At 40.3% G+C, this 26,506-nt stretch overlaps 1 protein-coding gene and 1 pseudogene across 1 annotated transcript in view; both read left to right on the forward strand.

Annotated features, from left to right (window-relative positions):
- Window positions 1-26,506, forward strand: part of LOC136157099 (ankyrin repeat domain-containing protein 26-like) — a 94,204-nt gene that overhangs the window by 64,143 nt on the left and 3,555 nt on the right. The window contains 1 exon segment of the mRNA XM_065919131.1: window positions 475-561. Coding sequence (XP_065775203.1) covers window positions 475-561 — 87 coding nt within the window.
- Window positions 22,674-22,755, forward strand: LOC136161964 (U4 spliceosomal RNA; annotated as a pseudogene).

Below are 26,506 nucleotides of genomic sequence, written 5' to 3' on the forward strand. Positions count from 1 at the left end.
TCATTGTTCCTGGGGCTGTTTTAGCCCTTTTGTCACCCATTGCCCTCAAGTTTGTGGCTCTAGGTGATTCCTCAGAGCCAAGTGCTTAATTTCTCCACGGTCATGAGTGGAAGGTATATATAAGAATGGTGAAAGGAAACGCTTGAAAATGGATTTGTGGGATGGCGTGTTTCTTCATCCCTGAACTGTTTTCTGGGGGCAGGCGTGTCCCAGAGGCAGCAGGTGTCGCTGTGAGCCCACCTCCCTTTCTCTCTGACGCCCTTTCTCTCCTCTCGCAGCTGTGACTTGTCACCTGAGGAGCCCCAGACACACATTCTTTAGAACAAGGTCAGAGCTGTCACTGTTTACAGCAGGTCTGCTCTGTGCTTTCAGTGTTCACAGTGTGATGGGAATTCCATTTACTGTGCGGCAACTTACAAAATGCAAGTCACTTAGGGAAACATGAATGAAATTGGTGTTTTCCATCTTCCCCAGGAATAATAAGAGGCTGGCAGAGATGAGCACCGAACTTGAGGTGGAGAAACAGCAGAAGAGATCTTTACTCAGCACTCTCAGCAGCAGGTCAGTCCTGGAGCCCTCTTCTGTTGGAAATTTCTATCTTACTTCAGGGTTCAATACAAATCTTATTTCAGGAGCAAACGTAGGGTTTTCTACCTCAACTCCACGCCGTTCAAATGGCAGCGTGGAGACTTTCTTGACCAAGAAAGGTTAGTTCTGTTCTATTTTTTTCACTGGGGTTCAGATTTCTGATATAAATGATCCTTATTTTTAATTTGGTGAACTTCCGAGTTGTTTTTTTTATTTATGCATGCTAAGTAAAACCATAATCAACTGTGATAATCAAGGAGACATTTAATGATTTTTTTTGTTCTAAATCTCTCGTTTGTAAGAGATACTTCTTAAATTCTTAAATTTGTTTAAAACCTGCATTGAAATTCTACTTTAGAAATGAAATTTTATTGTCTAGTAACCGAAAGTGTACTTTCAGATGTTTGATTAACTTTGCAATTGATTTCACTTTGGCAGTGGTTCATAATCATTTCCAGGCTCTGCTGCTCCCACCGCAGTTTTTCTAACCCTAACCATAAGTGACTGACTGGCATCTAAACGCTAATAACATATGGATGTTTTTTATTTGAAGGAATCCTAGATAAGTCATTTTTATGAATTAAACAAACTTGTAATAATCAAAAGATTAATTTTGGGTTTTAGGTTAACATTTTTTGTTATTATACAAGAGTACATCTTTAATTGCTATTTTACTGACAGAATTTTGATTTAAATGTCTAAAACATATCTTGCTGAGCAGTTGTAGAATGTTTCTAAGTTTGTAGTTAAATCAAATATTGAAAACTTGTAAATGAAACTCACTTTTGTCTCTGTCTTGACTTCACCTGGATGAATGATGACTGAGATAGCAATGAAGGGGAGTCTTTAAATTGCAGCTAGTTTTCATTGTGTAATCATTGTGATTAAAATGTCCATTTCCGTCAATGCACACGGGTTTATGGTTTTTGATGGTGTTTCCATGATGGTGATGCAGAGAAAAGCAGCCCTTGTTACATGCAGTCTCAACCTGTTTTCTCATCTGGCTTCTTGCTCTCATAGAAGAGCAATCTAAGGTTTCTTCGACAGCACTGGAGCTACGTTGGGTCGTAGTACTTGAGAGCCATGAACCTGGAGGACGTGCTCTAGCTGTGCAGTCACAGCGGGCCTCCAGACACTTCATCCCAAGTCAGAGACCTGCCCACGCAGACACAGGCCTAAGGGGAGAAAGCAAAGGCTTGACCCCCGTCCCAGGGGTGGGCTGCCTACCGCAGACCCAAGTTCACGGTGCTGTGCGCGCATACATCTTTTCAAAGAAGAGATTGGGAACCAAGCAAGCACTTCTTCGTTCCTTGTCCCAAACTCACCCGTTAGGTAAATCTTGCTTCTCATGAGGAGGGTAGCGGATGCTCCCCTTGAAACTTCAGACTGAGGAAATGAAGGTCAACTGCAACTTCTGACCAGATTTAGATTATAGTTGAGATTACACTCATGCTTTTTGTATATACCAACTAATGATGCGAGCCTGGATAGAAGTATGCTAAACAGTAAAGAGAGATCTGTTGTGTGTTTTAAGTTTTGTCCTCAGTAACCCAAAAGGTGGATAATTCATTGCTGAGTCATTTTAGCAAGCCAGGTTCTATCTAGAGGAACTGAACATCCTTTTAAGGTTGAATCTCTTCACTTTTGGCCCACTTGATTCAGCTAAAGATTCTCTCCTTCAAGTTCCCTGACCTCTGTTTAAAAAATAGGTATGCTTTCTAAAATACCTGTATTGACTGCCACAAATAGGATTTGATATTGATTTATTCTTGTTCATGCATTTAAAACACATAATTTACTTCAAAAGTCATGTCACACCACAAGCATTATTCAACTGTATAACAAGGTTTTACATGTTCATTTTGTCTATATTATATTTAAAAATCTATGTGTTTTTTCTTAATCTAAGAACATAGCTGGCCTAGGACTCTGGACTCAGTAAGAAGGACATGGCCTTTGTTACTTCTTTTGTAGAATTAGGAACTTTGACTAAATCAATGACTCACATACCTTTAAAAAAGTTTGTTTTTTTTCCCAAAGAAAAGAACCTTTCTTTTAAAAAAGAAAACTCCTGCAGGGAACCGTGTTACACAAAACGGAGACAAGCATAGAGCCTTGTAGCTGAAGAGCGGCCAGAGGCCCCGCAGCTGTGACTTCTCTGTTCCCCATCCCTGCAGTGACCCCTGTGGGACCTTCCCCGTCTATGGGACATAGTTTGGAAACTCACACTTAGAAGAGAATCCCTCTGGCTAAACATCTTCAGAATTGAAACTTGCTGGGACACTGTTTCTTGTGTGTAAATTTTCTCACCTTTCTGTCTTTTCATTAAATGGAAAACTTTAAAGAAAACCACAGATGTGCTCTCGTTCTTAATATTTGACTTTAAACTACTTCCTCCATTTGAATACGATCCTCACCTAGAAATCAAAATAAAGGTCTCAGTACATATTTAGGGCAGGAGCTGTTAGGGGAGAAGATAGGAATCTTGTGGGTCGTTCCTAGGATTATGGGTCATTCCCTCATTCTTTCACATTATGTGTACTCGACAAACTGATATTTATTGTACTTTTTATCAGTTAATCTAAATAGCATTCCATAAATATGCTCTGTTATCTATAAGGAGAATAAGTAGGAATTCAGTTTCTTTTATTTATGTAATTTTTTTTTCTACTGAAGTAATCTTGAGGTTAGGTCTAGTGTCTAAAAGTATTATTTAAAAGTCACATTTAGTAAGTTCGATGTCATTCTTATGATAGTATCTCTTGTTTATCTTAAACATAAATAATATTTGACTTATTTCAGATATGGCAGGAGCTGGACTGGATTATAACTAGAGAACTAAGGAAAGGTATGTTGCCAAAACGTACGAATTAAATTTGGACATTGATTTCTGAAATACACCGAAGGCAGTAAATGGGATCTCTTTCCATTGTTTGGATAGCAGACACCATGTTGAATATTTTTTCTTACACATAGCTAATGAGAAATGTGAATGCATGAGCGGTCATAGTGAAAAATATCCTTCTTCCTCATTGATTCATCATGTTCTGTAGCTTGAAAAATAATCTCTAAAGGTCTGTGTATTTCTTTTATTTCTGGCTATTTCCTTCTTCTACTGCCTCCATCCCTGTGGAACTGTCTGCCTGCACCTGACACTATTCTCAGGAAATGTGGCGTTCACCCGCTTCTCAGGCGCTGGTGGCGGTTAAGGCTGGAAACCCAGACTCAACAGTCACGTGTGTGTAGCAGGCACTCGTTGGGTGACTAAATTTCTCTGTCGCTGGCTTTGTCACCAGTTTATCTCTCAGCCTCAGGAAAAGCTCCAAACACCCACACCAGTTTGGGTCCTGCCAAAGTAGGCGGCCTTACCTCCTTACCGCCCTCCTCTGCCCTCAGCTCTGCATCTAACCAGCCAGACTGTAGGATCCCACAGCTGCGCGTCCTCACCGGCGGGCTTTGTACGAGCTTCTCCCCTCCGTCTCCTGTACCTTTTCCTGTCCTTCAGGCATCTGCTTCCATAGCGCCTCCACCAGAAGGCTGGCAGTACTGACACGAAGCTGGCTGTCCCTTCTGAGTGTCCCTGTGCCGTCTTTTGTATCTGTCTTAGAGTTTATGAGTCTGTGTGGAAGCTGCCTGTTCACCGGTTTCCCACTTTAGAGCGTGTCGTTTTCCGGGTGCGCTGGGGCACCTCCATCTTGTACTTCCAGTGCTGTCCCAGCCCCTCTGCGCGTAGTTCCTGAGTAAATGAATGAAGCACGAGGAAGCCAGAGGCTCTGGTCCTCAGCCACACGAGCGACCCTGGGCAGAGAATGCAATTACCTTGTGTTTTGTGTCATGTCATATACAGATATGTTTCATGCTTCAGAACACTAGGAAAGGTCTCAGGGTTTTTTTGTTTGTTTGTTTTAGCTAATACTTTGTGAACTCAAGTATTTTGGATAAAGAATATAATTCTGTCTCTTTCCAGGTGCTGCTGAATTTGTTTCTGAATTCTCTCGAGTGTCCTCTGTATTATCTACAGGCAGATCAAATCTATATCAGGACCTACCTGTGAGACATCAAAATAATATATACAGATTTTGAAGGAAAAAAATATATGATTTGAAAACTCAATAGTAAAAATTTCCCTACTGCACTGTTTCCATGAGATTTTAGTTGTTTCCCATTAAAAATGATGAGAAAATCTTTATTAAAGGAAAATATTTTTGTATTGTGTGTGTATCATGAAAATTTAAATGGCATTTTAAGCCATGTTTCTCTGCATCTAACTTACTTTTAAGCAGAAACATCAGGACTGTTGAGTTTTCCATGTTCAAAGTGAAAGTGTTAGTCAGTCGTGTCCGACTCTTTGCGAGCCCACGGACTGTTGCCCACCAGGCTCCTATGTCCCTGGAATTCTCCAGCCAAGAATAATGGATTGGGTTGCCATTCCCTTCTCCAGGGGATCTTCCAGACCCTGGGATCAACCAGAGTCACCTGCATTGCAGTTGGGTTGTTTACCATAAGAGCCCCCCGAGACGCCCTATACAAACTCAAACTGAGCCCTAATACCAGCTGTTTAAACAGCACTCAAACAACCAAACTTGTCATTACTATTTAGTGGTGTTGATTGATAGCTTTTTTGTATTTTCCAGTTTTTATCACTATATATATCTATATATATAGATACATAGAGAGACCTAAAGATGTAGCTACTGTTGTTATGGGTACTGTCGATGTTTTGAGGTATTGTAATGGTTAATAGTGGCATAAAACTTGCTATATGTAACTTTAAACACTGATTCATAGATCTTTCCTCATGGGGAAATAAGATTTGCCTGAGTCTTTGCCTTTTAAATGAATTAACTTTTCCTAATTCTTATTTTTAATCAGAGGATAATTACTTTACAATATTGTGATGGTTTCTGCCATACACCAACCTGAATCAGCCATAGATATACATATGAACCCTCCTTCCTGAGCCACCCTCCCACCTCCCTCCCGATTCCAGCCCTCTAGTTTGTCACGAACCACCAGCTTTGGGTTCTCTGCATCAAACAGCAAATTCCAAAAAAACACATGTACCCCAGTGCTCACTGCAATTATGTCCATAGCTTTAAAAAATCGGAAAATGTCTGTGGATTTCTTTCATTCTTTTCGTTCTGTGTATTTCAAGCACCCTAAATGTCCATCAACAGATGAATGGATGAAGAAGTTGTGTGTTATTCAGCTCTAAAAAGAAATACATTTGAGTCAGTTTTAATTGACTTTTGATTTACTTTTGGAATGAGACTTAAAATTAGGGAAAATTTCCTCATAGATAAATAAGATCTGCCTAAGACTTTTCACCTTTGCTTTACCTATCAACCTATCTATTGTTGTTTGAGTTTTGGAAAAAGTCTTAAAATTAGAGAAAAGTTCCAAGCACCAGACAAACAGACATTTTCACAATACCCCCCTATCTCCCATATATCCTCCTAAAGTACCATTTTTCTTTCCGAAATGTTATTTGTTCTCCTGTCAGTGCCCCTCCTCCCCCAAGTCACCAGTTTCTCAGAAGATGCCTTTATCTCCTACTCCCTGTCATTTATTAAGTAGTATATCAACTCCCAGTTGTCACCTCCCCTTCAAGTCACATTTCTGTGTGAAGCTTTGCATGTTGTTGTTATTGTCCAGTTGATCAGTTATGTCCAACTCTTTGTGACCCCAGGGACTGCAACACTCCAGGATTCCCTGTCTGTCACCATCTCCCAGAGTTTGCTCATATTCATGTCCATTGAGTCGAAGATACCATCCGACCGTCTCATTCTTTGTCGCCCACTTTTCCTACGGCCCTCAATCTTTCCCAGCATTGGAGTCTTTTCCAATAAGTCGGCTCTTTACATCAGGTGGCTCAATACATCAGGTATTGGAGCTTCAGCATCAATCCTTCCAATGAAAATATTCAGGGTTGGTTTCTTTTAAGATTGACTGTTTTGTTCTCCTTGCTGTCCAAGGGACTCTCAAGAGTCTTCTCCAGCACCACAGTTTGAAAGCATGAATTCTTCGGTGCTCAGCTTTATGGTCCAAATGTCACATGTGTACATGACTGCCAGGAAACTATTAAGTATTTTTTCTCATGGTTATCTGCTTTTAACAATTTAATTTGCAGATTCCCAAACACCGAACCTAAGAGGGTGGAGAAAGTGTTTTCCTCCACAATTCCAAGAGCTGAAAGTCACTAATGCTCACTTAATCCTGATCCCCTTTTCCTTCTGTCTTCTCAGTGTCTGACTTGGCAGAACTCGAGTTTCATGTGAGACTGCTGATCCTTCCCCCTCACTCTCTCCACACGATTCACATGCTGCACTGCCCAGTGATCTGCTACTTTATTTCATTAATTTGTATCTTCTGATGATGATTTCCAATCTCCTTTCTATAAATTTCTCGCCTTGCTCTTCCCCTCTCACTGGTACCAGACAGTCTTAGGTCCCACAACAAACTTCTCGAAAGGTTTGCCTGTATCTCTAGCAACTCTAGACTGTCTTCCCTCTCTTTCCTCAAAACTGCTCCCAAGTCACTGATGACTTCCGCGTCACTGAATCAAAGCCACAGCTTTCCAGTCCTTGTTTGTCTGAATTTCTCCTTCCTCTTGGCGTTCACTGTCACTCACCTCTTTGAGACACTCTTGCTTTTGGCTGGGCTTTCAGTATTCGTTCCTTTTATCCTGAAGTCACGGACAGGTTATTGTGATCAGCGACACAGTCCTTATTAAATATCTCACAGTAAACATACAGGTGTTGCCCCCTCGCCCAGGACTGCACCCGGGGCCGTGTGTTGAGAGCAGGTCAGTTGTTCCACACCAGCAGGTGTAGGACGGCAGGAAACCTTGTCCCTGCTGCTTGTGAAGGGCCTTTTCCTCTCCTGGGAAGGATCTCCTCCTTACTCTGGCTTTTGATATGTAAGTAACGCTGGTACCCACCCCAAACGGGTCCTTCAGCCCAATGTCGCTCTGCCAGTGGAATGAGTTGTGTTGAGAAGCTAAGGAACTGAAAGGTGGGAGGCCCCCTGCACAGCCCACGCTCTCCAATAGGCCGCGGGTGGGGCTGCTCCACAGGGCCCTCGTCAGCGGGGCGGGGGTGGAGTTGGAGGGTTCTGGGAGCAGCTGCTCCAGGTAATGGGGCTCACAGGGCTCGTTGCCATCTTGCATTAAGGTGTCCTGGCAGCATCTACGAACACGGCCCCCCTACCCTAAGCAGGAGCGTCGGCCAAGGCGGTTCACACCAGCAACTGCGGTTTGAAGGGCCAGGAGCAAGGCCTCTGCAGGTATCGCCCTGTGAGCAAGAGAAACCAGACTAAGCACAAGGGAAAGGAGGTTAGTATTTTTATTCGTAAGTTGCATTTTTCTTTCCTTTTTTTTTTTTTTTTTTAAAAAAAACAAAACCTGGTAACTGTTCATAGGCTTTGCTGGTAACAAAATCTCTTAAGGAGCCATATCTTGGCCTCATCTCTCCTTGAAATATAAATTCTTAATGAGACGGAGCGCCTTCGGGGGACTTATCCTGAGCTATAATATTTAGTCTCCTTGGGGAGATGAGACTATGAATCCTTTCAGGTTGGAGCAATTAATTAGATGAATGGCTGGAGATGTGAGAGACAAAGAGCCTCTGCTAAATCCCAGGGAAGTTTATTTCCCCACAGTTTCCCCCCTTGTTCCTAGAAGAGTTCCTAGAAGAGTGGCCGCAATTCAGCCTCTGGAACCAGTCCAGGGAAACTTGAAGTTGATGGGCACCAAATCCTTTCAGCTTGTCTTGCTGCTAAGTCACTTCAGTCGAGTCCAACTCTGTGTGACCCCATAGACGGCAGCCCACCAGGCTCCGCCGTCCCTGGGACTCTCCAGGCAAGAACACTGGAGTGGGCTGCCGTATCCTTCTCCAGTGCATGAAAGTGAAAAGTGAAAGTGAAGTCGCTCAGTCGTGTCCGACTCTTAGCGACCCCATGGACTGCAGCCTACCAGGTTCCGCCGTCCATGCGATTTTCCAGGCAGGAGTCTTTGGCAACATTTAACCATACATTTAATCGTACCACCCCTGCCCTGTATACCTTGTGATTCTGTAAGGCCAAATATTTCCTGACTCGTATGAGAGTCAGTCCCAGTTCTCATCAGGTAATTTTTGACAACCTGTGGCTTTTTGTCTTCGTAAGCCCTCACCTCTCTTTCTCAGAAGACTTTCAGTTTAAGCTGAATCTGTCTTTCTTGAATTGCACTTTATTTTTTCAGTTATGGATTTAAATACTAATCATATTGGAAATATATCTTCACAAAAACATCCAAACTGATATTTGACCAAACAGCTGGTATCATAAGCTAACCAAATCGACACATAAATTAACCCTCACACTAGACAGTTATTTTAACTATCAATCTTAAGGAGACTATTGAAATCATCTAGTACTTCTCCAGTTCTTGACTAGGTTTTATGGAGAAGCTATAACACAACCTATACACTGCCTCCTGTCTTCCTGAAGGAGTTGGTTAGATTTTGTTACCCAACCAAACTTGAGTCCATTTGCCCAATGCACAGTCAAACCAATCTGCTGACACCAGGTTGTGATGAAGGAAAGTGTGGTGTTTATTCCAAGGTGCCCAATGTGGGGCCAGGCAAGGAGAACAGAGGGCTCCTTCTCCAAAGACACCACTGTCTGATGACTTCCAGGGGAGGGTTTTATTGTTGCTGTTGCTGTTGCTTCTAATGTCAATGATTCATTGTTAAAGCAAGGCAAGCTTCACAAGGTTGTGCAGCGTATTTCCAGTAGCGAGAAACAGCTAGGTATAGACACACATAATCACACACACAGGAGGAGGTATACAGATAGCAGCATCGAAATATATGTCCCCAAGTTTTATATTAAACAGTTAATGGTTTCTTACAAGGAGGGTAGGCTGGTTTATGAGAGAATTAACAAAATCTTAAACCTTTCCCGATAGAATATTTTCGAAAAAATAAAGGCACTTTTTGGAAAAGTAGAATGAAGAAAAATATGTGACTTAGGTTTCCTAAGGACAAAAAAACATTTTTTCAAAAAACTTATTTTATCTTGAAGTCAAGCCAATGAAGAAAAAGGGTGATAGTTTCAGGAGCACAGCGAGTGACTCCACCATATATGTACAAGTATCTATTCTCCCCCAAATTCAGGGAAGGGTTTTGAAAGGGAACGTTAGGGGTACGGGTGTGAGGTGCCTGATAGCTGGTGTACCTCCTTCTGGGTTGGTTGGTGGTGAGCTAACTGGGTGGTTTTAGGAGTCAGTATTATCAACCATGACCAGGTTTCAACTGGTCTGGGGTAAACATAGGTGTAGCCAGCATGCAGTTAACTTCTTCTACCTGGTGCGGGTGTCAGTATCTGCAGAAGAGCTCACGGATATGGCTCAGAAAGTTCTCTGCAGCCCTTGAGGAAGAGTTAAAGGTCCTTGACTTTGTTCAAAGGTTTAACTGTTGTTATTTTGTCTTGTTCAACTGTTTTCATTTGTTTCACCACCTTCTCACTTCTCTGATTACGTTTGCTCTTTGGGACTCTGGCGGAGCCTTGGAGGCTAAAGTTTTTCTACAAACAAGTGGGAGGGGCCATGCGGAGGTCCCCACAGGGTCCAACTCCATTCCCATTAGTTCTTCTTTTTAGTCTGTTCTCCTTTATTTTCACTAGATTCAAGAGGCGGAGGGAAGATTCCTAGTTAGGAGCTTTTCATTCGGAACTCACCTAGGCCGAGAAGTCTACAAAAAATCTCTCTTCTAAAGGGGGAGGGACAAATTAGGAGTATGGGATTAATAGATTCAAACTACTAGTTATAAAATAGATAATCAGTGAGGCTATACTGTATAGTACAGGGAATTATAGTCATATCTTGTAATAAACTGTATTCGGGTAAAACCTGCAAAAATACTGAATCACTATGCTATACAACTGACACTAACACAATATTTTAAACCAACTATAGTTCAGTTTTAAAACTTAAAAAAAAACATAATTTGAATATTGAAAAAAAAATTCTCTCTTGTTGAAATAATCTGTGTGTCATATTCCCCCATCTCAGATATTCAATGTACATTATGTCCTTCAAAAGCCACACAACCAAAACCAGCCAATTTTAGAGTGTAGTCTCTGTGCTGGATGTTAGAGATGCAACATCCAGCCAGAGAAGATGGCTTCTTCTCTCTTGTTAGTTGTTACTGGTTGTCACTGGGCCACTCAATGCTCATGACTCATTGTAATGAATAAAAAGGTACATTATGAAACTGCAAATTAAATGGGAGGAAGTCATAGGAAAGACCCCTTAGCTTCTGAGATGTTTATTAGGAGTTGTGGATATTTGTTCTAAAGGAATATAAAACCTTATTCCAGCAGGAAACAATTTTTCTTAAATTTTATTAAAGTAAGTTTGACATACACTCTTGTGTTAGTTTCAGCTGTACAGCAAAGCGAATCAGTTATATATATATATATATATATATTTTTTTTTTTTCCATTCTTTTCAGATTTTTTCCCATTAGGTTATTCTAGAATATTGAGTAGAATTCTCTATGATATACTGTATGTCCTTGTTGGTTATCAGTTTTATGTATTGCCATTGTAGTTCAGTCGCTTCCAGTCCTTTGTGATCCCATGGACTGCAGCATGCCAGGCTTCCCTGTCCTTCACCATCTCCTGGAGTTTGCTCAAACTCATGTCCTTTGAATCGGTGATGTCACCCAACCGTCTCGTCTTCTGTCATCCACTTCTCCTCCTGCCTTCATGACCCCCAGCATTGGGGTCTTTTCTAATGATTCGGCCCTTTGCATCAAGTGCCCTAAGTAATGGAGCTTCAGCTTCAGCATCACTCCTTGCAATGAATACTTAAAATTGATTTCCATTAGGATTGACTGGTTTGATCTCCTTGTGCTCTAAGGGATTCTCAAGAGTCTCTCCAACAGTGCAGTTCAAAAGCACCAATTCTTTGGTGTTCAGCCTTTTTTACAGTTCAACAATCACATCCATATGTGACTACTGGAAAATCACAGTTCAGTTCAGTTCAGTGGCTCAGTCGTGTCAGACGGTTGATGACCCCATGGACTGCAGCACACCTGACTTCCCTGTCCAGCACCGGCTCCCAGAGCTTGCTCAAACTCATGTCCATCGAGTCAGTGATGCCATCCAACCATCTCATTCTCTGTCGTCCCCTTCCCCTCCTGCCCTCAGTCTTTCCCGGGACCAATGAGTCGGCTCTTTGCATCAGGTGGGCAAAGTATTGGAGTTTCAGCTTCAACATCAGTCCTTCCAAACACTCAGGACTGATTTCCTTTAGGATGGACTGGTTGGATCTCCTTGTAGTCCAAGGGACTCTCAAGAGTCTTCTCCAACACCACAGTTCAAAAGCATCAGTTTTTTGGCTACTGGAAAAACCATAGCCTTGTCAAGATGGACCTTTGTTGACAAAGTAATGTCTCTGCTTTTTAATATGCTGTCTAGCTTGGTCATAATTTTTCTTCCAAGGAGTAAGCGTCTTTTAATTTCAAGGCTGCAGTCAACATCTGCAGTGATTTTGGAGCCCTCCAAAATAAAGTCAGCCACTGTTTCCACTGTTTCCCCATCTATTTGCCATGAAGTGTTGGGACCAGATGCCATGATCTTAGTTTTCTGAATGTTGAGTTTCAAGCCAACTTTTTCACTCTCCTCTTTCACTTTCATCAAGAGGCTCTTTAGTTCTTCTTTACCTTCTGCAATAAGGGTGGTGTCATATGCATATCTGAGGTTATTGATATTCCTCCCGGCAATCTTCATTCCAGCTTGTGCCTTATCCAGTCCAGAGCTTCTCATGATGTACTCTGCATATAAGTTCAATAAGCAGGGTGACAATATACAGGCCTGAGCTACTCCTTTTCCTATTTGGAACCAGTCTGTTGTTCCATGTCCAGTTTTGACTGTTGCTCCCTGACCTACAAACAGATTTCTCAAGAGACAGGTCATGTGGTCTGCTATTCCCATCTCTTTCAGAATTTTCCACAGTTTATTGTGATCCACACAGTCAAAGCCTCTGGCATAGTCAATAAAGCAAAAATAGTATTTTTCTGGAACTCTCTTGCTTTTTCGATGATCCAACGGATGTTGACAATTTGATCTCTGGGTCCTCTGCCTTTTCTAAAACCAGCTTGAACATCTGGAAGTTCATAGTTCACGTATTGCTGAAGGCTGGCTTGGAGAATTTTGAGCATTACTTTACTAGCGTGTGAGATGAGTGCAATTGTGCGGTCGTTTGTACATTCTTTGGCATTGCCATTCTTAGGGATTGGAATGAAAACTGACCTTTTCCAGTCCTGTGGCCACTCCTGAGTTTTCCAAATTTGCTGGCACATTGAGTGCAGCACTTTCACAGGATCATCTTTCACGATTTGAAATAGCTCAACTGCAATTCCATCACATCCACTAGCTTTATTCACAGTGATGCTTCCTTAAGGCCCACTTGACTTCACATTCCAGGATGTCTGGCTCTAGGTGAGTGATCACACCGTCATGATTATCTGGGTCGTAAAGACCTTTTTTTTTTTGTTCAGTTCTTCTGTGCATTCTTGCCACCTCTTCTTAATATCTTCTGCTTCTGTTAGGTCCATACCATTTGTGTCCTTTATTGAGCCTATCTTTGCATGAAATCTTCCCTTGGTATCTCTAATTTGGTTGAAGAGATCTCATCATTCCCATTCTGTTGTTTTCCTCTATTTCTTTGCATTGACCACTGAGGAAGGCTTTCTTCTCTCTCCTTGCTATTCTTTGGAACTCTGCATTCAGATAGGTATATTTTTTCTTTTCTTCTTTGCCTTTTGCTTCTCTTCTTTGCACAGCTATTTCTTAGGCCTCCTCAGAGAACCTTTTTTTTTTTTTTTTTTAATTTCTTTTTCTTGGAAATGGTCTTGATCACAGTCTCCTGTACTGTTGGGGTCCTTTAATAGACCGGAACCTGGTGGTATGGAGTCAACGATAAGAAAGTAAAAGAGAAAAAGAGAGAGAGAGACAAAAAAGACCCAGGGAGCTAAGTTCTGATGGAGCAAAGGTGCTTTAATGATTTTCCTATGAGTATATATAGGCTGTGGTACAAGAAGCTTCTTTCGGGAATGATAGAGCTCAGAAAACCAAACGTACAGCAACCGTTACCAAGGGAACAAGGGGTAATGTTGGTCACAAGGTCAGGAGGCAATCCATGTCTCAAGGAAGGGGAAGGAGACTAAGCAGTTTTGTCCTAAAGAGAATGTTTACTAAAGGAGACCCAAGCCTGCCTCACACAGTGACCTCAGTCCCTGGGAGCAGCGTGCTGTTCCGCTTGAAGAGGGACAAAGGGCTCATGAGAGACAGCACGTAGGAATCCTCCCGTCAAACATTCCTGACAATTCCCCCTTATTTATTTATAATATTTGGAAGAAGAGTTCTGACCATCAGAGTTTGTTCAGTTTTGACAATCTTTGCATGAAGGCAACAGTAGACAACAAATATAATTGTTAAGACAATCACCAAAATTATAGTTCTAGACCCAATGCTATGAGTAAGGCTTTGAAACCATTCATGTGGGTCTAGCCCAGATAATTGATCAGCTAATTGTTTAGCTAAAGTTCTCATACAAGTGGAAGAGGTCAGATTGTTAGAAAAGGTTTCACATATTTTTTTTGTAATAACTGTACATTCAGAAAGGCATTATCATATATGTTTTGTATATGAAACTTGATTTGTTTCCAGTTGTAGCCACTATTATAGAAATGAACAGGAGTAACCTGAAATTGAGTAGAATTTCAATCACGTTTTAGCATCATGTATTTTTTTACATCTGTTCATTGATCTCCAACCCATTTGATGGCTATGATTGGTCCCTGGGGAATGTCTGGCCCAAGTCCCAAGTTCTTCGGTGTTTGCAGCAAGTTTTCAGGTGTCCCATTGTTTAGGCCCAATCTGTTTATCAAGGATGACTCGAGGACGAGGTGGGGGCCATTCCATCGTCAAGCTGGCCAAGAAGTCCTCTATCATGGTAATGTTCCATTGTAGTATTAGTAACCTTCCATGTTACTTGAGTAATATGATCATACATAGTATTGTTAATATCATCTGAGCAGTTCGATAACCACATACTATGGGGTCCCCAATCGACAATTGTATGATTAGCTCTAAACATTAATTTTCTTGATATTGCCTGACATTTGTCTTAATGAACAGGAATATATTTAAAGTTTTTATTAGTAAACCCTTTGCATAGTGTTCTTTGTTTTTTCTTTAATTCTTTTCTTAAAGTTTTAGTAGTATAAACATGATTCATGGACAAAGAAAGAGCAGTAAGTAATCCGAGAAACATCAGAAAATCCTCTTTTGGAGGCAGGGGAAGGCCTAAGTTTGTCGGCTAACGTTTATGCATAATTCTGTTGTACCCATACACAAAGGAAGGATTTCATAACCTAGAAAGATATTAACTAGTTTTTCTTTTTTTTCAGGATGAGAGGGCCCCTCCAAGTTTCAAGGAGGGGGCATATGTGTTGACTCATTAGTGGATATGATTTGTCCTATATCTGTCCATTTTACAACCTACAATAAAAAAAGGGGGGTTAGGTATATAAGCCCAGTAAGTGTGATCAATCAAGTCAGCCTGAGCGGGGGAAGCAAAAGCAAGCAAAGCAAGCATAGCGAAGAAAATTGTTTTCAGGATTCCGAGGCATTCCTTGTTGAGAAATCAGATTTTCAGTTTGATTAGTAAGGGTTTTTATCTGTCCCCAAGAAGGGAGAACATAAGGTTGATGGCGTCGAGTGCGGTGTTTTTTGGAAATTTTTAATGTCGCCACAGCTTGTATTGGAATTCTTTCTTCCTGGGTTTTTTGCTGTTTCATCTCTAGTCTGAATGCTGGGGGCCCCCTTAGGTTGAATCTTCTGAAGAGGAAGTCATGTGAACTCGTTGGATCCATCTGGAGAAATAGAAGCATACCCTTTCCCTGTAAGATTAGTTTCTTAGATTTCCATTGATTAGTTAACCCGTCTTGATATCAAATGGGCAAAGGAAAGGAGGTGTCCTTTAATGTTTCAAAACTTCCTTTTTTTGTTTGTTTTTTGTTTTTTGCTTTTGTCAAAACCTCTGTTTGTGGTAAGTTTAAAAAGTTTAAAACAAATAAGGCTATATTAACAATAGTCATAAAAAGAGAGGAAAGCAGTAATGATGAAAACATTCTTAGGAAATTTTTCAGTCCAAAAGAAAAAAATCATTCAGAAATCTGTTTGGGACTGGTATTTGGCTGTGGTTTGTGTTATTTGGGGCAAAGGATTAGGAGTAACCTTTCAAATATTTTTTCCTAAGTGAAATTGAAAAGGTGATGCAGAACAACTTGACAAATGAAATGTTGCTCACATCCAAATATATTTGACCTTGTCCTTGAAAAAGAAATGCAGCTTAGCAACTGTTGAGTCTCACTGTTCAGTGTGTTAAAGAGGATGACTACACTTCCAAGACAGACCTGAAAAGAAGGCAAACATTCCACATTTCTGATATTCTTAGGAACAAATAATCCATTCGGGAAATGGTGTCTTTTTTTTATGCTGTTCTCGCCCTGCTTTAAGAATCCTACAGATTGGGAACAGAAATAAAGTCACACCAACAAGTTATAGGCTTAGAGACTACACTACGCCAGAATCCAGTAAAGTTTGCTCTGGACAAGGAAGCCAAAAGTGCTCCTGGGTATTTCCTCTTATTTACTTTTTTATTTGCGGTTACAGTGTGTAATGTGTTTGTCCAATCTTGTCTTGTGTTTGTGGACTATAAGGAATGTCTGCAATCTGTTTAATAGAGAATGAGTGTAAAAATTGTTTGAACTGCTTAGAAATATAGGCAGAGTCATTGTCTGTTTTTATAGAATTAGGTGTTCTCATTATCGTGAAGTAAGTTGATAGCTGGGTTATAACATGTTGTGTAGTCTTACCTTAGAGAGGTGTTGCCCCTAGAAAAGAAGAATTTGTATTGATCGAGACATGTAAGAAGGAAGAGGAAGAAAGTTCAGGACAATGAGTCACATCTATTTGCCATAAAATTTTCCTTCATTTGTCACAAGCCCTTCTAAAATTCCAGCACTAAACATCCCTAAAAGTTAAAAGGCCAAAACAAAATATGATAGCACAATAAACAAATGCAACGTTTATTTCAAGTAAACACACCATACTTTGTGGTTTTCATTGTGATCCACCCAAGCATTTCAACTGCATTTTCTATTATATTTGCAGTCTGAATGTATCTGCTGACCAAAGTTAATTCTGTTAAATGTTGTTTTCCCAGAATTTTTCTTTTGTTTCTAATTTGGCCTAATTTGGAGAAAGGACATTTGCTGTAGCTAGAACGACAATTAAAAACTAGCCTACCAAAACCTATGCAAATATTCCTTTATTCTATAATAAATGTTTCAACAATTAAAAAAATTTATATTCATCATTTTATTTGCCATTTCTTATATCTTTCTATTGAAAGCATATATTTTACTTTTCTATAGCAACCATGAAATGTCTTGTATGTTAGCATTTTGTAGACCATTGAATATATTTATCAAATCATATTATATATATCCATTCTTATACAAATATATATTTACATTCATTAACAGCTCAAAATCTCTTCAGCTCTTCTGCAAGAAAAATCCGTTGTAAGAGTAAGCCAATGTTCAGCAATTAATGCTTCAAAATCCCACTTCATTTGGAAATGACCCAGCCATTCAACAAACTTCCACTATTTAGTTCAGTACAACTCCAGCAACCTAAGTCACTCCAATCCTAAGAGATTGCTTTAGATTATAGATAATAGATTATTCTATTAAAAATATAATTATTTCTAATAGAGCTTATCTAAAAGTTTTCATCTCATCTATATATTTGTATATATATATAAAGTTACCTTTTTGTTGACAAACTTAGTTTACCCCAAACCAAGGCATAACAAAAGTATTATATAATGTTGATGACTTAAGACATGTCTTAATTAGATTAACAAATAATTATATTTAAATTATATTTATATTTAAATAAACATTATATTTAATATTGAATACTTTTCAGTTCATGTGAAGTTGAATTTAAATAGCGCTTATTAACTTTATATTATCCAGAAACAAAGACATACATTGAGACATAGATAATTTTAGATACATAGGCATAGTTCTCCGTTTGAAATTTAAAATACCTTTTTGTTTTATTTATTTATTTTGAGCTCCACCAATTTGTTAGTGGCTGGAGTCCTAGATAGAGTGGGCTGTGTATCCCAAGGACATGATAAGAGTTAACTTAAGGCTTTTTCTCAGGCCTATTTTTGTTTCCCAGGCAGAACTGGAGCTCCAAAAAAATATTTTAACAAGTTAACATTTTCCTAACTGCACGTGCAAGAAGAACCGGTTTTGCAATTTCAAAAAAGATTTTATTTTAATCAGTTTTCTCCAGAGTCTAAAGAATATCATAGCCATTCAGTGTCAAAAATATCATTTCTCCTTTTTGTAGCTATAGTATATTATTAATGATATATGCATGAGGGAATTGCTGTCACATAGGAAGTAAAGCCTTGGCTACAAAATTTTGACAAATACTAGGACTGTTATGGAGAAGACAATGGCACCTTATTTCAGTACTCTTGTTTGGAGAATCCCAGGGATGGGGGAGCCTGGTGGGCTGACATCTATGGGGTCGCATAGAGTAGGACACGACTGAAGTGATTTAGCAGCAGCAGTAGCAGGACTTTTAAGCATACCTTGAGGTAACAAAGTCTACTGAAATCTTTTATGAGGCCCGATATGATTAGGATAAGGGAGAGAGAAAGTGAATCTCTCCCGGTCTAAAGGGTGTAAAGGTGTATTAAAAAAGCAATCTTGTGAATCAGTAATAATAATGTGCCAATTTTGAGGAATAGTAGTAGGTGATGGGATCTCTGGTTGCAATGCACCCATAGGTTTAATAAAAGAATTAACTTTTCTAAACTCTGTTAAGAGACACCATTTGTTATATTTCTTTTTTATAACAAAAGTAGGAGAGTTCCAAAAAGAGCAAGATTCCTCAATATGTTTCAATTTTAATTGTGTGTTTATAAGTTCTTTAGTAGCTTTGTAATTTTTCTTTCATAAGGGGCCATTGCTTTGTCTAAATAGGCTCATAATTTTTCTCAGTTATTTTAATACTTGCTTTGTTTGTTTAACAATGAGCAGTGGCCCCTAGGAGAAATGTGGATGTATATCTGAGTTTGCCATTGCATAAGTAAGTTCCTTCCTATTAGATTAAGGGTGCGTCTATCACATAAGGTCTTAATGCTGTAGGTTGGCCTTTTGGTCTATCATATGGGTAGATTTGAATATTTTGATAAATTTCTTGTACTTTGGTTTGAGAAATTCCTGCAGTTTGGCAAGAGACCTTTTGTATAGGTCAGGATTTGGGTCACAAGTGTTTGGAAATAATAATAATATTAGATCCAGTGCCGAGGAGACCAGAAAATCTTTTACCATTAATTTTGATATTTATATTTGGTCGGACATATTTAAATATCAATGATGTCCATAAGGATTGTTTTGGATCTGTATTGCCAAATCTGCCTGTCTGTACATTATTAGAGGAGTTAATAGAAATGTAAGGCAAAAGAAGTAGTTGAGCAATTTTGTCCCCCCTTTTGAATTGCCATAGAATCTGAGCTGACATCATAATTTGAATTTCTCTTTTATAATTTGAATCAATTATTCCAGGGTGAACAGTAATTCCTTTAGAAGCCAAATTAGATCAGCCAAGTAAAAGACTGAAGGTTTGTGGGGGCAGGGGTCCAAAAAGTCCAGTAGGTATTCTAGAAGGGACTGCTTAAGGGTAAAGGAAAAAATCATTTAGGGCTGGTATATTAATGGGAGTACTGCTGGACGTTGAGGGTTTGAGGGAAAAGATAGAATTTGCCCCTGGTTTTTGTTGTAGGGGACCTGGGAGGTCCCCTGTTTGGAGTTTCCTGGAATAGGTTTTCCTTCAATATCAAATTTAAATTAACTGTCTTTGGCCCAATGCATTCCTCTTTGGCAGCAAGGGCAAATTTTTGGAGGTTTTTTTTTATTAGCCTTCTTAGGGCAGTCCCTTTCTAAACGGTTTTTATCTCCACATGTAAAGCATCCTTCATTTCCCTTTTTGAAAGGTAGTAGCCATTGTTTCAGCTAGTATTTGCATTTTTAAAGTTTTTGATCCTAGATTGTGACAAGCCTTCAAATAATCAGTAATAGTACTAGTCTCACAATTGCAGCTATAGCTCTTTGACATTTCTGATTTGCATTCTCATAAACAAGTAATTTCTCCAGCTGTTTTTTGGTTTCTTCTCTGATTACAGTACGGGAAATAGCAGCTTCTAATCTAGCTTAAAAATTAGCATAACTTTTCATTAGGTTCCAACAAAGGAGAGACTTCTGGAGTTGCGACTGTTGGCAGAGGAGAAGCATTTGGAGCAGCCGGGGCAGGGCTAGTGAGAAAATTTTGAGATATTTTGTATTGTTTTAATTGGGCCTTTTGTAAAGTTTAATCATGTAATTTATATTTATATAATAAGTGTTCTGTCTGTTGCTGAATATTGGAAGGGCTAGAATGTACCTTGAAATGGCAGAATTACAGCTTTAATAAGAGCCCATAGGGGCTAGAGATCAAGTGGAATATTATTTCCTTTTTTGGCTGCTCATTTGACATTTTCTTTGACCCGGAGTCAAATTTCTAAATCAAAACTGCATTTATCAGGAAACTAAGGATTATGTTCAACTACTGTTTGAAGGCACGCCTCTATTCATTGGCGTGAAACCAGAAGTCCCTGAAATGTAAACAAATGGTGAAGTAAAGTAGAAAAATAATGGGGCTGGCCAGCCGTTTGACCCATGCCCTAGTACTTACCGACCTCAATAGGTCCCCGAGTCACTCCGCCCGATACGCCACCTATACCAGTGTCCCTGTTCCTTGGCGCCATTTGTTGGGGTCCTTTATAGACCGGAACCTGGTGGTACGGAGTCGACAATAAGAAAGTAAAAGAGAAAAAGAGAGAGAGAGACAAAAAAGACCCGGGGATCTAAGCTCTGATGGAGCAAAGGTGCTTTAATGATTTTCCTATGAGTATATATAGGCTGTGGTACAAGAAGCTTCTTTCAGGAATGATAGAGATCAGAAAACCAAACGTACAGCAACCGTTACTAAGGGAACAAGGGATAATGTTAGTCACAAGGTCAGGAGGCAATCCATATCTCAAGGAAGGGGAAGGAGACTAAGCAGTTTTGTCCTAAAGAGAATGTTTACTAAAGGAGACCCAAGCCTGCCTCACACAGTGACCTCAGTCCCTGGGAGCAGCGTGCTGTTCTGCTTGAAGAGGGACAAAGGGCTCATGAGAGACAGCACGTAGGAATCCTCCCATCAAACACTCCCTGAAACTGTACAGTGTCACGAACCTCCATCTATAGTTCATCAGGCACTCTGTCTATCAGATCTAGTCCCTTAAATCTATCTCTCACTTCCACTATATAATCATCAGGGATTTGATTTAGGTCATACCTGAATGGTCTAGTGACTTTCCTTACTTTCTTCAATTTAAGTCTGAATTTGGCAATAAGGAGTTCATGGTCTTGTTTTGCTGACTCTATAGAGCATCTCCATCTTTGGCTGCAAAGAATATAATCAATCTGATTTCGGTGTTGGCCATCTGGTGATGTCCATGTGTAGAGTCTTTTCTTGTGTTGTTGGAAGAGGGTGTTTGCTGTGACTATGGTGTTCTCTTGGCAAAACTCTATTAGCTTTTGCCCTGCTTCATTCTGTACTCCAAGGCCAAACTTGCCTGTTACTCTAGGTGTTTCTTGACTTCTTACTTTTGCATTCCAATCCCCTATAATGAAAAGACCATCTTTTTTGGGTGTTAGTTCTAAAGGGTCTTGTAGGTCTTCATAGAAACATTCAACTTCAACTTCTTCAGCATTCCAGTTTGGGGCATAAAATTGGATTACCGTGATATTCACGGTAATGGTTTGCCTTGGAAACAAACAGAGATCCTTCTGTCTTTTTTGAGACTGCTTCCAAGTACTGCATTTCAGACTCTCTTGTTGACTGTGATGGCTACACCATTTCTTGTAAGGGATTCTTGCCCACAGTAGTAGACAGAATGGTCATCTGAGTTAAATTCACCCCTTCCAGTCCATTTTAGTTTGCTGACTCCTAAAATGTCGATGTTCACTCTTGCCATCTCCTGTTTGACCACTTCCAACTTGCCTTGATTCATGGACCTAACATTCCAGGTTCCCATGCAATATTACTCTTTATAGCATCAGACCATGCCTCTATCACCAGTCAGGTGCTGGTGCTGTTTTTGTTTTGGCTCCATCTCTGAATTCATTCTGTTCTGGAGTTATTTCGCCACTGATCTCCAGAAGCATATTGGGCACCTACCAATCTGGAGAGTTCATCTTTCAGTGTCCTATTTTCAATAGACTTCCATAAACAGTGGGCTTTATTTCATGGAGTTCTTTCCAGGGTGTAGCAGCTAACAATGCTGAAACCACCTTACATACAATCTGAAGAGGAGAAATAAATTGATAAACAGCAGATGGCGCGAGCCAGGCTCCTCACTATAGGATTAGGAATTTACAGATAAGCAAAGGAGCGAGAGAATGAAGCTGAGCCCCTGACAGCCTCTCCTCTTGGCTCAGAGTTGCTTCCATCATCCTTAAAAACATCTACTTGTGCTTTATTGACTATGCCAAAGCCTTTGACTGTGTGGACCACAAAGAACTCTGGAAAATATTTTAAGTGTTGGGAATACCATACCACCTGACCTTCCTCTTGAGAAATCTGTATGCAGGTCAGGAAGCAACAGTTAGAACTGGACATGGAACAACAGACTGGTTCCAAATAGGAAAAGGAGTACCTCATGGCTGTATATTGTCACCCTGCTTATTGAACTTATATGCAGAGTACATCAGGAGAAACACTGGGCTGGATGAAGCACAAGCTGGAATCAAGATTGCTGGGAGGAATATCAATAACCTCAGATATGCAGGTGACTCCACCCTTATAGCAGATAGCGAAGAAGAACTAAAGAGCCTCTTGATGAAAGTGAAAGAGGAAGCTTTGCGCAGTGGCAGTATCGTAGCCAATGAGGTTTATCCGAGGCGCGATTATTGCTAATTGGAAAAAAAAAAAAAGAAAGTGAAAGAAGAGAGTGAAAAAGCTGGCTTAAAACTCAACATTCAGAAAACTAAGATCATGGCATCCCGTCCCATCCCTTCATGGCAAATAGATGGGGAAATGCCGGGACCAGCCGGCAAAGAGAACAAGTCCAGATCGCAGCCGCACGGAAGCCTGAGAAAAATGAACTGAAAGTAAAGGATGGGGTCGAGAGGGCTGAATGCTCTTTAGGCAAGTCAGCGATTTTATTGAGTAAAACAGCTACCTTTATACTAGTACAAGCAGAAAACATAGTTCATAAAAAATGCCATCTGGTGTTTGTCACATCAATACAATTCTTTGTCTTAAGTGATTGCAGAAGCTTACATCTTGTTTTTGGCATTCCAAGATAAACCACTAAGTGAAGGTCACTACTATGTTTTTCTCAAGGAAGAACAAAGGAGACCCAGCAAATGTTTTACTACTTTATCATGGGGTGGCAGGACAGGGAATGGCCTCTTTCAAGGCTTTCCCAGGGCCTTTTTGGGCCTTGAGCAGGCCGGCTCCCCGCATCTCCCCCTTTTTTATTTATTAAAAAGCTGAGCTTCCCTACTCATTCCTTGAGAAAAAGGAAAACAAAATTATTTTTTCATAATATTGGAAAACTTCATAATTCTTTTAGTAACTAAATTCATAATACATTGTAAAAAAACATGGTCCACAACAAAGAAAACAGAGTACAATAACAAACACTATGAGCAGGTTTTTCCACCAATCACTCTCAAACCAGGATTTAACTTGCTCCCAAAAAGAAAGGGAGGAATCCTGCATAGAAAGTATTTGATGTTGAAGATCATTTACAGCATCAGACACATTGGAAGATAAATCTGGGATATACACACCACATTCTACTTTTATAGCACAGGTCCCACCTTGAGCAACAGTAATAATGTCTAGGGCCATTCAGTTTCGTAAAACAGCTTTTCTCATTTGTTTCTGTTCTTCATTTAAAGCTTCAATAGCCTTCTTTGTATCTAGTAAGGCTTGCTGAGTAAAATTAGTTAAAGCATCTACATGGGCCATTATGTCAACCATCCCAATAGAGGGAACAAATACTGCTGTCAAATAATCATACCAATGAAATACAGATTGAGACCATCTCGCTTTCAAAAAGGGAAGGTTGGCAGGGTTCTTGATGGGCTTATGACTAATGCGGCCAGGAGCAAACACAAATCCAAGGCTGCACCGTCCTACCCAGCCCACAGGCAGCCATGGGCAGACATTAGGACCACAAATCCATTTTGTTCCGTTAGAAGCAACCCATCTGATGCCTGGGTTATAAAGCCAATCAGATCCTGGCCAAGGCGTGGATGTTTTGACAGAAAAAGTAACATCAATTATGCGTTCACACAAAGAATTAGGAGTAATACCCATATGCTTTAACAAATGTCTGGCTAAATTTCTTTTTCCAAAGTTGGGTTGATGTTCTTGTTGTTCCCAGCAAATGTCTGCTTGTTTCAGCAACTGTCCTTTCTCCGGGGTCATCCAAAAGTATTCATCCCAAATCTGATAATAGTCCCCAAAATTTCGGCTGGGGTGATCTTGTCCCTTACTGGAGGAATTAACATACTGATTAAAGGCAGCAGAAATCATCTTAAAACTTTGGTTGGCATCAAATCTTATCCGGGAATCATAAGGTTTCAAATTACACCAGGTCAAAGCTGTAATATTAAGAGAATTAAGGCTAGGGTAAATCTGCTTATATTTGTTTTAAAAATTCACACACCGCAGGTAATTCTTCCTGACTTATTGGCAACACCCACCATGGTAAGCCATTTACAACTGACAAAGCCATGGCAGTGCATACCCAACAAACAGAGGTATTATAAAAATCAGCATAGGAATGAGCCCAAGAGAGAAAAACATTTCCTTCAGCGCTAGGAAAGGCTTGATTCATAACAACGCATGCTAATGCAAGCACCAGGTAGGATGGGGAAGAGTGTGGATTGATTGTATCCGCAGCAATGTGTCTTGCTCGTTCCACGAACTCATGTAGTTGTTGATTTGTTGGCAGAACATTCCTCTCTCGTATCTGCAGCCTCTCCATTCGAGCAGTCAGCGACCCTCTCCGTCTGGCGTACCAGCCTCTCCGGGAGCCAGCGCGGTGCTTCAGCATCCTGTGGAAAAACACAAACATGTCCCCGCCCCCATATCAAAACAGGGTCAGGGCCATGCCATTGATTAGTAATTGGATCTTTCCAAGTCACGAAAGGTTTGTTGGTAGCGGCTAGGGACCAGAATCGCTGTGCTGCTGTCTTGCCTTCAGAGTCCAAATTTAAAAAATTAAGAATAAAAAGGGCATGATGTAAGTAATTATATGGTGTGAGGGGATATAACTCCCCCTTCTTTAGTTTTAATAGCTGGTGTTTTAATGTCTGATGAGCTCGTTTAACGATGCCTTGGCCTTGGGGATTGTAGGGGATGCCTGTTTTAAGAGAGATGGAGAGATGGGAGCAAAAATTAAGAAAAGCGGCAGAAGTATATCCAGGTCCATTGTCTGTTTTGATGGTCTTTGGAGTTCCCATAACGGAGAAAGCTGCAAGGCAATGTGCGATACAATGTCAAGCTGCTTCTCCTGTTTGTAAAGAGGCAAAAATATATCCAGAAAAAGTATCTATATTAACATGAACATATTTCAATTTACCAAAGGGAAGAACATGAGTAACATCCACCTGCCATAAATGGTTGGGAAGGAGGCCGTGGGGGTTCACACCGTAGTGAGGAACAGAAAAAAATTGAGGACAAACAGAGCAGCGTTTAACTATTTGCCTGGCGGCTTCACGGGGTATTTTAAATTGTAATCTGAGGGTATTGCTGTTTTGATGATGTAATTGGTGAGAACGTTCTGCGAGTTGGGTTTGGGAAAGGAAAATATGAGTGGCTGAATCAGCTAATGCATTTCCAGAGGCAAGTGCTCCAGGTAGATTCGAATGAGTGCGAATATGGCCAAAAAAGCAGCTGTAAGTCCTTTGATGTAAAAGAGCTTGTATATCGAGAAACAGTTGCTGAATCACTGAATTAACAGTATAAATAAAAGGAACAGTTTCCAATTGGTTAAGAGCTCTAATAACATAATGGCTATCAGAAAAAACATTCAAAGGTTCAGAGGCAAAATGTTGTAAAACAGCAAACACGGCGCATAATTCTACTTCTTGTGCAGAGGAACAGCCTGTAAACCAGGAGGTAACAGTACCATTAATAACATAAGCAGCCTTCCCGTTTGAGGATCCATCGGTGAATACGGTGACTGCGTCTGTAAGCGGCTGCGAAACAACTACGGAGGGAAACACAAAGTCGTGTTGACTAGCAAAGTGTAGCAGCTTATTAGCGGGAAAGTGATTTTCTAATCTGCCGGCAAAATGAGCTAGGGCTGCATTCCAGGAATCACTCAACTGGAATAGCCAGTCATGTTGTTCCTTTGTAAATGGTAAACAGATAAAGTAAGGGTCTCTCCCCAATAATTCTCTGGAATCTTGATGGCCCTTGGCGATAAGATTACTGACTAGATCAAAATAAGGGGTGAGCACCGGAGCAGGGGAAACAGGCAAATGTATCCAATAAAGAGGGGAATCTTGAAAAAGAACAGCTGTAGGGGTATATTTAGAAGGAAGTATATACAAACCCCATTCTTTTGTATAATCACAATGAGAGCTTGTTTGAGCAGCCAAAGCTTTTTCTACTATATTTAAAGCTTGGCGTCCTTCATCAGTCAAAACCCGAGGCGACGTGGGGT

Source organism: Muntiacus reevesi, chromosome 2 (genome assembly GCF_963930625.1).
Source record: "Muntiacus reevesi chromosome 2, mMunRee1.1, whole genome shotgun sequence".
Classification (NCBI taxonomy): Eukaryota; Metazoa; Chordata; class Mammalia; order Artiodactyla; family Cervidae; genus Muntiacus; species Muntiacus reevesi.